Source organism: Beta vulgaris, chromosome 8 (genome assembly GCF_026745355.1).
Source record: "Beta vulgaris subsp. vulgaris cultivar EL10 chromosome 8, EL10.2, whole genome shotgun sequence".
Taxonomy (NCBI): domain Eukaryota; kingdom Viridiplantae; phylum Streptophyta; class Magnoliopsida; order Caryophyllales; family Amaranthaceae; genus Beta; species Beta vulgaris.
In genome coordinates, this window is record NC_079209.1 from 35,686,931 (window position 1) to 35,700,561 (window position 13,631).

At 38.6% G+C, this 13,631-nt stretch overlaps 1 protein-coding gene across 2 annotated transcripts; it reads right to left on the reverse strand.

Moving 5' to 3' along the window:
• Positions 1 to 749: 749 nt before the first annotated feature.
• LOC104901366 (protein argonaute 1) lies at positions 750 to 12,589 on the reverse strand. 2 transcript variants are annotated; one of them, XM_010688933.4, is made up of 22 exons: positions 12,437 to 12,589; positions 10,538 to 11,454; positions 10,204 to 10,412; positions 9,977 to 10,126; positions 9,757 to 9,890; positions 9,540 to 9,649; positions 8,572 to 8,678; positions 8,310 to 8,448; positions 8,078 to 8,194; positions 7,034 to 7,141; positions 6,393 to 6,464; positions 5,102 to 5,224; positions 4,838 to 5,003; positions 4,503 to 4,762; positions 3,427 to 3,569; positions 3,268 to 3,330; positions 3,133 to 3,196; positions 2,903 to 3,038; positions 2,745 to 2,818; positions 2,536 to 2,630; positions 1,377 to 1,408; positions 750 to 1,287 (listed from the first exon to the last, which is right to left on the reverse strand). In XM_010688933.4, exons 2-22 carry the CDS (start codon positions 11,444 to 11,446, stop codon positions 1,070 to 1,072), a joined length of 3,429 nt encoding a protein of 1,142 aa, XP_010687235.1. In that variant the 5' UTR covers positions 11,447 to 11,454; positions 12,437 to 12,589; the 3' UTR covers positions 750 to 1,069. The 2 variants fall into 2 exon arrangements, with proteins under 2 accessions (XP_010687235.1, XP_010687236.1); XM_010688934.3 differs by having other exon boundaries at positions 10,538 to 11,457; positions 12,437 to 12,569.
• Positions 12,590 to 13,631: the final 1,042 nt, after the last annotated feature.

Below are 13,631 nucleotides of genomic sequence, written 5' to 3' on the forward strand. Positions count from 1 at the left end.
AGTGGAATTGTTTAGTGTTATATTTGTTGTTTTTAGAAAAATTAAAAATTCAATAAATAACTTAATTAAAATAAATTAATAAAACTTGAGTAACGATTAATGGTTAACCGAAAAACCGATAAACTAATTATGCCATTACGATTACGATCCACAAATATGGCAAATCGAGACTTCCAGTTACAGCAACGAAATGTCATCTCGGAGCGGTTAACCACCCTCAAAGACCCCTAAGCCATGCAATCCCTTCTCTATAATGAAGGACGTCTTGTCCTAGTCATCTGGCCACACCCAAAATAGGTGCCGTCCATATAAGATTGCCCTTTCAGTGGGTCAAGGTTGACTGTCAAGGGGTGGTTGGATGGTTTTAATAATATGGGTTGGGGGTTACAAGGTAGCTCAAGTGGCCTTTAGGTGGTAGTGGCTGGGTTGGCCTCTCGTTAGGTTTTCAATTGTGATGATGGATTTTTAAGGGCTGGTGAGGGATTACAACAGCTTGGCTGTTGATTTGGGGAGTGCAGATGGTCATGGAGGGGGTGATGGTATATGGCATTGGTAGTTGATCAAGCCATGGTTGGGCAGTCAAGGAGGTGGTGTTTCAAGGAAAAGGTAAGTGAACCTAAAGATAGGGTGGGAAATGGATGCAGAGTAATTTGGGGATAAGAGTAGGATAGAGAGTCTAATTGAATTGACCAAACCAAAGAAATCAAGTAAGTAATTCCCGTACCCTATCCTGGATACCTCAAACCAAATGAACGAAATGCAATATCATCTGCATAAATGAAAAACGGCATGACCCTAAAAGAAAAAGGGCAAGAATCCAACAGATATTAATAGATGAAACAGACGGATAATTAGTTTTTAACTCAGAAAGACTGGTATATTTTCAGGAAACACAATAATAAAAAGAACTCGAGTGCCCCAAAGACAAGCAGAAGGCGCCGAGAATGATTTTCACACAAACGCATACATCATACGCAGAGCAGTAGCCAAACTGAAGCAGGTATTTCTCCCAAACATCCAAGCCCATAGTCTGTTAAAAGCTTTGACTGCAAGCCAAAGTGTAGACTTTCTAACAGTAGAACATGACTTTCTTGACATTATCTTTCAGAACAGGAAGAGGTCGCACAGCAGCATTGGCAGCCGGTGATCTAGTACTCCGCCCACCAGCACCAGCCATACCTCCACGGCCAGCAGCACCACTTGTCATTGAACCACTGTCTGATGTCTCTGGCTCCATATAGAAGCGAGCACGGAATGCAGCTAGATGGGCATAATATGCCGGTGGAACTATCAAACACAAGTTATAATTTACATGTCAACAGTGGGAAAACAGCAAACAACATATGATCAGAGATACAAGAAAGAACACCACCCACCTATTGAAACAGATCGTGTACACCTTGCATACCTGTCAAAAGAATAGAACATCAGGCCGAAAAGCCAAAAAAGACAAAATAACTCGGTAAATCTTTCTCCTGGCCCCTCTTGGTGCAAAAAAAGTCTTCCTAATTACTTAAAATCATCATTACATGCTCTTGGTAAATGGTAATATATCGTCTTGAATTTATCATTACATGCTAATGGTAAAAGGGAAAATGATCCATATTGTGGTTAGGATAGATCACTCCTGCTCAATTATATTCTTCAGATACAATTGTACTGTCAAATCAGAAGTCCACTTCCCCTTCTACATCAGAGTTACCTTCCTATTTCAGGCTAACTCAGGTCACCAAGAATGTCAACTTCCATTCTGCCTAGGATATCCTGCTTTTAAGGCTGAAAGAGGTTGGTAAGAGCCAGTATGAAATCAAGTATTAAATCCCCTCATGTAAACCTATTGACAAATCATCCGCCAAGTCCCAACACTGTCTTCGAGAAAACACCTTACCGAAGCCAGATCTACCAGCAATGATATAAAAATGAAAGGAGTCCAAAGAAAGCAAATATCAAAAAGAGAACGAAACAATTAGATTGGAGAGCAACAGAACCTCCAACAAGATTCAAGGAGGGAGCAGAAGATGAAATGCCCAACATGATCCATGTTGAGAGTGGCAAAAACCTAAAGCTTCCATATTAGGGATTTCAGACACAATATATCTTCAAGTGGAGAGATGAACGTGGCTAAAACCTTCAGCAGCCCACAATTCACATGCACAACTTGTATAAATTTCATACTTTCATCTGAGGTGAGGGAAGGGGGGGTTGAGACTCCTTGCCTCATGCATCACCAGAGGCAATTTGAGGCCTTGCACCTTGTAAACCTCGTGCCACAATGGGATCTATGATGCAATAAGGCTGGCACCTAAGCAAGCACCAAGCACGCTTTCTAAATAGTAACTTGACACAACTAACAGTAGGTAGAGGCCGTAGAGCATACCAGCTACATAGAATCTTATAAAAAGTTGCAATTAAATATTATCTAAAGATAAGTTTGTCAATAAAGAAATTAGTTACAGATTAAACATGAGTTAAGTAGCTGAACCAAGCAGCACAAAAAGTAATTTCATACTAGATACAAAATTCCAAGGAACTTACGTATAACACAGGTTATTCGTCAGAGACTGTAACTCATCAGCAGTAAAATTGTTTTCATCCCACAATACATGGTAATGTGCTGGCCTGCTTGTACCCTGTAATTACCAATAGAAGCAAAAGATGAAATACAAATAGAGAGATGATCAAAAAATTCGACATGTAAAAGAACTAAATTAAGACATGCAAAGCTCTGCAAAGTAAAAGAAGACCTGAATGCCAGCATGGCTACATAGGTAAAAGTCAAATTCTGTTGGGTGACAAATCTTGGAATCAACAACAGTGCCTGCAAAATAAAACAAAATTGTGTCTGTAAAACAGATTTTAAAAAATCAATCAATTACATCCAAAAGTTGTGCAGAACAATGACCAGGCAATATATTTCCACTCCTGTCAACTGAATTCCGATCATGATGGTTGTTGGCAAACAATCTTGTATGATGACGCTTTTGTACCACAACGAACGTCACAGGAGGTTGATAATTTGGCTCCAATGAAGCACATGCCTGCCAGAATGAACAGTGTTACTAGTAGGTGAATGAATAAAATACCATATTGCACAAAATCAAACATGTAAAAGGTGCACTAAGGACACTCAACCTTTCTAATGGCATCAAGTTCATACAGCAACACTTGATAAAATTGACCCTCGCTCACACCATCCCTTCACACAAAAGGCAATGTCAGGAATAAGAAACGCATAATTGACAAAACAAAATGTGAAAGAGTGAAAACCTGTAGAAAATAATCCGCAGCGGTTTATGGCCAGTTGACCTACGGAAAGATATGAGGAGCTCCCTACATAGAAAGGGAATAATATAACATATAAGTAAACATCCACCAAAGAGATCTTGGACAAAGTGGAAAGTCGGGAAAACAAGGCAACTAAAATACTTGATCATTCCACCAGTAACTTGGCCCCTGCTAGGATCTTGCCAGGTTTTGTAGAGATCTTGGATAAGCTCCTGGCGATGTGCTTGAGCAGAAACCAGACCAGCGTACTTCGTGACTTCTGGCCAATCTTGTGATGCAACAACCTGACACATATCCCCAACCACCACCACATTCACAAGGAGGTAAAAGATAATGCAAAAAACAATTAAGTATAACCAAAAATGTCACTCCCTCGTCAAAAATAACTGATTCAAATAAAATAAAATAAAAATTGACAAGAGTCAAACTTTGGGTGATAATTTTTAAAAGATTTGAACTATAAATTAACATGTGTAGGTTCCTACTTTAGGGGGTCTTGACTTTTAATGGGGGACAAATTTTTTTAGAAATCTCACATACTTCCTACTTCTCTACCTCAATTAACCTTCAGGTGGGACCCACATTTTACAAGTTATGATCTATTAAGCCAGTTCCAAGTCACTGAGGCCTGCTAAAAGTCAATACCCCTAAAGTAGGGACCTACACAGGTTAATCAATAGTTAAAACCTTTTAAGAATTATCACCCGAAGTTTAGACCCTCTTGTCAATTTTTCTTAAACTAAGATATATATTTAAAATAAAGACTTCATAAATTTTGACCATCTGACCAATATTTTAAAATGTATGTATTCCAACAGAAATATTAGTTACATATATTGTTCTATCCAGCGAAGGTTGTCACAAATCCTAAAGCAGTTATGGTTGCAATTGAATTTCCAACAGTACAACAAACTAGTATACTACAATTAAGGAACAAGGCGAGTGCTAATAATTCAAATATCATAAAGGGTCTTCTAGTTAAAATTGCAGTATATCATTGATTAAGAGGGGTTTAAAGAATAGAAGAATGTAAACGTGTTAGTGTAAAAATTACCTCTCAAAAATAGTTTCAAACAAATACTACCAATTGCAAAACATCAACCATTGTCAATGTCAACTATGAAAGGTCAAACACTGTTTTCAAAGACGAGTAGAAACAGAACAGTTGAATCCAGAAAGAGGCCAGAGCATATTTAAGAGAAAATAAAGATACTAACAGCAGCAATGGATGGACTTGAGTCTTCTCCAGGATGAGGATGGGTGACATCAGCACCAAATATAATGGTTGGCCGATCGCTAACCAGAGGTATTCGCCTTGACAGTGCATCAACAAGGACTGTGTTCCTTCCACCAACCTTCACATTGATTTTCAGAGCAACATTTGCCAGATACTGCTTACTCATCTTGAACACATGTTTTGTCAGGCAGCACTGTGACACAACTCCAAGTTCTGTCTCACAAATCCGTTTCAGGTCACCTGAAGCAAAACAAATTTGTTATTTACGCCCTCGAAAGAAATGATATTACATTGCTCACAAAAAATAGTTATTACCATAGAGAGAACCATTGTTATCAGGGAGAATGACAATAAGCAAATCAATTTCTTTGTTCAATGGCCGCAATTTAGTCATTGCATCATGGTATCGACTTTTCAGAGCCTTCTCAACCTGGTCTGGACGAGCAGAGAGAACTTGGAGTACTGGTTCTGGATTGAATATCTTGAGTTGGCCACAAATAAGAAGGTAAGGATCCACAAGACGCAACATTCACAATCCTCCACCACAAACTATAAAAAAAACCGTAGAAAGTACCATACCATGCCAGAAATATGACACATTTGGGCAAGTTCAGTGCAAAAACTGCGAGCAACACCATCTTGCACGTTACGTGAAAAATTTATGCATATCCAGTTGTCTACTGTTCCTCCATTAACCATTTTCTGCAATAAAACGAAAATTTAGGGACAGATATTGCTCTACTGTATTATGGTCACATGTTAATCTTAAAGGAGGCCCTCTTGTGTTCAACTTATATTCAGTCCTTATAAGTGAAGAAAAGTTAACATAAGCAACAATATGGTCACGGTCACAAAATAAGGTCTAATAAGTTCATATAAGTTCAGATAAGGTATAATGACTAATAAATTCACAAAAGCTCAATTAAGTTCGACAACCAAAAATAGGTTGAAAAGAACAGGGCCGGAGACCAGATGTGGATAATATATAAAGCAACACGAACACCAACAAGTCTAAACTTCCTGTACATGGCATTTTGGCTACCTACCTTTAGACTGATACATAATACTCCCTCTCTTTATAATTAGTTTACCCATTTTTCTTTTTGGTTGTCCCTTATTAGTTTAGTTACTCACTTCTTATTTTTCTATTTTTTAAATGATCTCACCAATTGTTTATTAATATCTTTACCTTCTCACTCTACTTTTCTTGACCCACAACATTAACTTCAAACAATATGCTATTAAATTAATACTTTCTCTTTCCTTCTACGACCCACATACATATTTCTCCTACAAACATTGTGCCCAAACAAGTAGGTAAACTAATAAAAACCTACATGTCAAATATCAAACAAATGAGCGTGTCTATTTCAAACAGGAAGAGCATGGAAGAGAAATCTTTATAAGACATCAAATTTCATTGTTGATATAACTAATAACAATAGAACTTGTTCGACTAATGTGCATGTCTATTTCAATCCAAAAAAAATGGAGAGAAATCGTGCTAATAGGACAGAATACAACTCTTTCCAACACTGATTTAAGAAAAAAACTTATTCAGTCATAGCTAGTCAATGACTAAGAGGAACAAAGTGACAAATTACAGGTGATATTTTCACACCGAAGATGCAGAGATAAACAAGCATCATTTCCTTCTGAACTTCAGGATACAAGCCGATGTCCGATCAAGCAACTATCAGAAAAAGATGTCCACACTACTTTTTAAAAAAAATGAATTCTATCACACTCCTATAACCCCCATCCCCCTTTTTGGCATCAAACATACCTCCCACGCATTTATATAAATATAACTTGATCTACAACAGTAAAAAAAAAAAAAAATTGAAATGCAGCATCACCAAAGCAGTACCTTGTTCATCATATTCCATTGACCAACTTGGGGCAAACAGTTCTTTTCTCTACCACTATCATGGTATTTGAGCTACAAAAAAACCAGCAGACGTCAGAATAAAGTGCTTTTCGAGATGAAAGTTCACCTTCCTTAACTTTCATCATCTTTAAGGAGTAACAGAGTCCAGATAGTAATACGGCTCCCCACCACAACCCAAGCCCTGTGGGCATCCTGAAATTTTGAAAAAAGAGGATGCTTCCACAACTTACACATTCACACTAACGTGAGTAATTAGAAATAGCTTCGCAATGGCAATTCTATAGAACTTAGCTTACTGTGAAAAAAAAAAATCTTGCTTCTTTTGATGGGAAATTGAACTCTCCTTATTTCGTAATTTTCCCTTAAAGCCAATTAATTTAATTTGGCAAGCGATACTTATTTGTACCCCAAATAAGCATGCACTACAAAGTACAGAAATTCCATAATCACAGCGTATACAAATTATCACAATAATGTACTCTTCATTACTCCATGATTTCCTTCTTAACATTGTCTTCTCTAATGGCATTTCAATCCTACATCCTTTATACAAAACATGCATACTACAAGCTAGAAAACTAGTCCCTTGACCAAATAAAAGAAGATGTAGCATTACATACCCATGGGGCAGGAAGGACACGTGCTTCAACACTAGCAAGCCTCTCATCGATTTTAATTCCAAACTCTTGCGCATAAGGATCAGCATGGTATGCATTGTGATGGACAGTCTGGAGGAGCAGCAACATGAATCAGTGGTGACATTCAAACCAGTAACTTGCGTCACACTATATTGTCTAGTGCAGTTAGTAAACACAAAAAGTGAACTATTATCAATATATGCCAAGCATTGTACAGAGAACACTTTCAAGAGAAAGTGACAGTCAAGCTAAGGTTGCTTATATAAAAGTGGCTAAGGACTAAAGTCAGATTACACGGCCCCATATATACAACCTTCAAATTTGATGAAGAATGAAAAAGGTGAACTCAAACAAGTGGGAAAAAAAATAAGAGAGACGTTATAATATAGTTAATACACACATGAAAATGGTACAAGAAAACCAAAAGCAAGTCATAGACCATCAAAAAATTTACACGAAATACAAGAATACTCGGACACCAGAAGCAATGAGATGAGAAATATCATAATGCACCAGCTCCAGCCAAATTAAGATGATGGAAGCACTTACCCTGCCTTTTACCGAGGTTTCCAGAAATAAACCACACCCCACCCCAAAAAAAAAAAAGAAAATAAAGCAGATACAACAAACTCATAATGGAGCAAAAAGCATAATCTCAATAGGAAGCAATTATCATGCAAAGTACAAAAAAAAGTCGTGAAACTCAACCACACCAAACAAGCAACATACACCCTCCTGCCTGATGCTAACACAAGTCTATTACATTAAAAGTCAAAAAAAAAAACATTGCCTAAAAAATATTAGTTTAGCAGTTAAATGCTTTCGATAGGTAAAGGAGGTTAACTCTACTGGATCCCAAATCTCTTACATGTGAAAGTTACTTTGTTGACTAAGTTGAGCATAGAGCCACAAGAAATTACATATAGTAAACACAATAGACGAGCAATTGTTGAAGCCACAAAGATATATAGGTAAACAATATCGGAGGAAATACAAACTGAAATAGACAGATGAGCATGGAAAAACCTGGACAATGTCACGCTCTCTTTCTTGGGGACGCTGACAAGTCACCTTCAGCAAAGCTGTAATTTGTCTTTCATTTAACCTTTTGGAATATCTCTGGCCTTCAACAATCTTGCAAACCTGTATGTTTGTAAACAACCAGACATACAGAATTGGATTAGATGGTTCCTTTTCAAGTTAATAAATTTTTATAACCAAATAAAGCTAATATAAATTAATGACAAGAGTTACCAACCTCCATGGGCAGATAATTTGGCCTTTGTTGATTTCCAACTTGTAGACAAGGCCACTGTGTGTGTTGAATCTCAAAACCGTAGGTCTCGTAGAAATACTCCACAACTGACTTCATTGTCCCCCTTTCATCAACGGGGAAACTGGAGAGAGAACAAAATCCAAGGTCTAGAAATTGAATGCAGGCATAAAAAACAGGACAGACAAATTCAAAAAAATATTATCCCCACTAGCAAGCAAATCAAAGACCCTCAACCAGGCCTTACGTAAGCTCCCTTGTAGCCTGGGACGTTAGTCCAGATATTCTGTATTTTCTGCGCATATTGCCTCGATGTGTAACTTCAACCTTAACCCCTCTTAACGCCTTCTTGATCTGTTCACACCAAAAGTAAGAAGAAAAAAACAAGTAACACAGCATAAGCAAAGGACAAAAAAGACAAAGTACACATCAAGATTTTCCCACATGAAAATATCATAAGCTAACCAGAATCAACTGATCGTGTAAGTACAAAACTAGCAGGGAACAGATTAGACTCTTGAACCAAACATCAGCGAAGTGTGATCCAAAACACGAGATAGAAACTCAACAAACAAAGCAGTAAACACTAACAACTCAACATAGGAAAGAAATTTCCATAGCACACAAGTCCTTTATGACATTAAAATGTTTTTGTATCATCCCCTCTCACACCCACACAAAACCCCCCTAGAAAAAACAAAATCCCCCGTCCCTTAATTTTTGCCCCATAAAGTGATAAGACAAATGGTCAAAGGGGACCACAACTTTACTCTCACACCCACTACATTTAGTCCCACCACTTTTCTCTCTCATCAACTCCTCCAAACCCAATACTAAAAAAGTGAATTCACCCTAATGGTGAAAAGAGAAAGGAGCACAGGGAGTATTTTCCAACAATATAGAAGAATGCCAAATTCATACTCCGCTCACGGCTCAATATATTCAATACTAAACTCCCTCCATCCCACTTTTTTCTCCAATCTGTAAATGGCAACGGTTTGATGTAGAATTTAAAAACTACACACTGATACAGAAAGAAACTGTGGTGATGGAGGAATAAGTGACTCCAACTTAAAGAAAGGGATTTAAAAGATTACTTTAGGACACTCGAAGGGGGCAATATGCATCAACAATTCAACAGCAAGGTAATACATATACTGCTATACAGTTAAGATGGTCACAATTACACCAAGGGAAAAGGTAGAAAAGAATTACCTTCACTCGATCAGAATCAGACAATGGCCTAGAAGTGACATCCCTATTAAGTAGTTGGGTGACAAAGTCAATGACAGGTAACGGTTCAATGAAGGCAGTGGAGGACATATCTGCAAACATTATGGTAGCATAAATATCCAGATTAAAAGCTAGAAACATTTTCAGATATTATTTAGATAGGCTAAGTAGAGAAGTGAGCAAGAACTATAACAGCTACCTATATTCAGAGATAGCCCCATCTGAGTTGGTCGGATACTCTGATAGAATCCACGCCAACTTTCCAAACCCTCACCCAGTGGCTGCCTTCGCCCAAGATCGGGTGAATAAAATGAACGACCTACTGGTGAGTAGCTGCACATTATAAAAAATAAAAATGTAAGTGCAAAAATAATATGGAAAATACAAAATGCATCACAAAAGCTAAAAGAAAAGCTAACCGAGTAGTGGGCAATTCTCGCAATACTATGTCAAGAACCTGCAGAGCCTCCTGAGGTGCATCTGCCTGTCTGCCTTGCAAGAACATGCCTAAGTGGTGCAAGTCCACTCGTGCAGCCAGCTTGATCACAACTGTGAAAAGTCTTTCTCTCCTGCAAGGATATTACACTTTAAAACAAATCGACATCACATCAAACGTATATAGTGAAAAAAAGATTACAGATAAAACCTTGGTGCCCCAGACCCATCATCTTCATCTATAAGGGTAATCTTAAAATCTTTTATGGTAAATGGTAGAGGGCCCGCGGTATAGAGACTTTTTCTTCCATCATAAGCTGGAAGTCGTCTTCCGAGATGAGATTCTCTGTACAACTTCACCAATTGCGCCATAACAGCACGATTCACACCCCGTGATGTCACCTCCGGCGTGATAGAAACCTATAAACACAAGGAATAACAAACAATTCAGATAGAAGCCAAGGATTAACCAATCATGTCAGTAGCACAAAGAGATATAAAAGATAACAAGAGAAACAAATGGCTAGATATTATTGGAAAATTACATCATATTGGTGCAAATCCTTGTCAGGTAATTCAGCAAAGAAATGATTTGCTTTCACGATGCACCTGATGCCAGTGCTACCTTTCCCAGGACGAAGGGGAAACCTCACTGCCTTGCTACTAACAGGCAAAGGTTGAATAGCCTGAGAAGACGGCTCCTGAACAGAAAGTTGCTCAACCTGTTGCTGAACCTGTGACAATCCAGCCTGCATAGGTGACACAGGAGAACTGGCCTCAGCCTGTTCCACCTGCTGTCCAGAAGTCATCGCTTGAGGTAGAGGAGCCCCAGGTTGGTAAGAACTCTGGGAAGCTTGGTGCAGCTCGGGAACTGGTGGACGAAAGGACCCACTGACAGGTCCACCACCACGGCCACCACCTGCACTGTTACCACCGCGGCGCTGAGATGGGGCCCCACCTCTTGGATGCTGCTGAGCACCCCTGCCTTGGTACTCCACAGGTCCACCAGACTGTTGCGAGGTCATCCCACCACGCTGACCACCACCACGACCACCACCATAACCTCCACGCCCTCCTTGTCCCTGAGGACCCCAACCCCTTCCTCCACCTGGCTGACCACTACCAGCTTGGTGTGGCACTGGTTGACCACCTCTTCCTCCACTTGGGTGACCACCACCAGCTTGTTGTGGAACTGGTTGACCACCTCTTCCTCCACTTGGGTGACCACCACCAGCTTGTTGTGGAACTGGTTGACCACCTCTTCCTCCACTTGGGTGACCACCACCAGCTTGTTGTGGAACTGGTTGACCACCTCTTCCTCCACCTGGGTGACCACCACCAGCTTGTGGCGGAGTTGGTTGACCACCTCCGCCTCTTCCACCATTCCCACCAGCTTGCTGAGGATATGAGCTCTCACCTTCCCCAAATTGTTCACTTCTCTTCTTCCTCACCATTATGCCAACTGCTTCAGTAAACCAAAAGGCATTAACAAACTAACAGGCGGCATACACCTTACATCAATATACAGACAATCACCCAACAGATGCACTTTAGCAAAAAAAAAAAAAAAAAAGAAGAAAGGAAAATCGATAATTCTTCACATTACTCTATGTTGAGACAGAGAGTTCGGACAAACCATACCAGCATGAACAAAATAGAGGGGTTCTAGAGATTAAAACTTCGACTAGGGGTATGAAATAAAATCATACAGTTCTGGGAAATTTGGACACCCATAGTATCAGGGTCCACCCTAAAAAAGACCCAACCAAACAAAAGAACGGAATTTAACAGCACCAACAGCAAACTAACTAAACATAATAAAAACCAGAGAAAAAATGACACCCAAAATCACAAAAATTAATAATCAAAGCAATTTCTAGTTAGTTGGAAGCAAAACTACCGCAAATCACCAAACTCAAAACACGTATAAAAAACCAACATTTCCAAAAAGAACGGCTAAAGATCATCATTACTCTACAATTTCGCACAATTTAGACCATACTTGAACCACGCAAAAGAAAATACAACAATTAGGAAAAAAAAAATTTAAACAAAGCCCAACTTTTCAGAAATAAACTGCTAAAGATAATCAATTAAAAACATACTTTCGCACAATTTGAAACAAACACAACCCAAAACAAACAAACAATATAAAAAAGTGCCCAGTTACAAAAAAGTTCAAAAAAAAAAAAGAAACCCTAACTGTGAAACCCTCAACGAAAACTTCAAATCGCTAAAACCAGCAAAAATCAGACAACAAAACATCAACATTAACATGAACATGCGACAAAAACGACGACAATTGTCAACGATCTAACAAAAAATAAACCCAACCCATAAATTCTTAGGGCAACCAAAAAAAGATGAAAAATAAATGTAAGTCAAAAATCACACAAAAAATAAGTAGATCAACGAAAAATCAGCGCAAAAGTGTAATAAAATACCACAAATTGATGCTTTTTTTTTCCGCTACCGGAAGAACTTCGTTTCGCCGCCGAGAACCCGACACAGAGAGAGAGAGTAAGGAGAGAGAAAATGAAATAAATAAAAACGGCGTAAAAAAAGAAGCTTTAATCCACAAAGAAATGCAGTATATAAAGCCAGAAAGTAGGTGAAATGAAATCACGGTTGTGCCCTTGATGGATGTTTGTGAAAATGTCTAGTTAGCCACGTCAGTTGGTGATGTGGTAGTGGGTAGTACTAAAAGAAGTGAACCCAACGATCATGTGTGGGGTCCCTGAAACTGATGTGGAGTGTGACCTTACGTGGCAATGCTCACAAAATTACATGAGGAAAAGAGGCAACAAGAAAGCTCTTCCTTTCCGGAAATAATAGGCCCCTAAAATGAGGTGTGACTTGTGAGAACAATTAAAAAGGCATGGACGTAATTTTCCCATTTACTAAAAACAATGGACAGTAAGAATCAATTATCATCAATCGACAATCGTTCATCGTCATCAAGATTCAACCACCATCATCATCAATCGACAATCGTTCATCATCAACATAAGACAACATCATCACCGTTCATCGTCACCATCAGATAGTATCTCCATCGGCGATTCTTCATCAATGATGGTGGTTTTTTTTGGGTGGATGTCGGTGGTGGTTTTTTTGGGTGGATGTCGGTGGTGGTGTTTACGATGGTGGATTTCGATGGAAGTGTTGATGGTGGGAGTGTTGATGGTTTTACATTAGATTGATAATGATAATTAATAATGGGTAAAAATGTCTCCAAAATTTTTTGTTTTGTAAAACTCTAAACAAAACGTTGCATTTTGCAGCGTTTTTGTTTTGAGTGTTTTGACCCCCAAAACTCTTTTTCAAAACTCTGAAATGGGTTCAAAACCTCTAAAAGCTAATGAAAAAGCTCAATGCCAAACAGGGCCCTAATGTTGCATAGATTATTGGTTAGAAGTTAGAATTTTTGTATATGAACTTTAAGTCACATGGTCTTATATGGAACATGTTTCTAATTTTTTTTTAATGTACATAATGATGACATGGAATGAAACAACTAAAGGAAGAGTGACATGTGGCGCTTAAACTTGCTTTGGAACATTTTTTAATCTATCTATATCTATACTAGTTTTTGGACCCGTGCATAATGCACGGTAATCCTTTAATTTATTAAGTAGT

Bases quoted from the DNA above. Each gene is read 5' to 3' on its own strand.
- LOC104901366 (XM_010688933.4), bottom strand. From the start codon at position 11,446: ATGGTGAGGAAGAAGAGAAGTGAACAATTTGGGGAAGGTGAGAGCTCA. The intron at 10,127-10,203 runs GTTTTATCTGTA...ATATCCTTGCAG, and splicing joins GATGGGTCTGGGGCACCAAG to GAGAGAAAGACTTTTCACAG. The intron at 5,225-6,392 runs GTACTGCTTTGG...GTTTTATTGCAG, and splicing joins AATGGAATATGATGAACAAG to AAAATGGTTAATGGAGGAAC.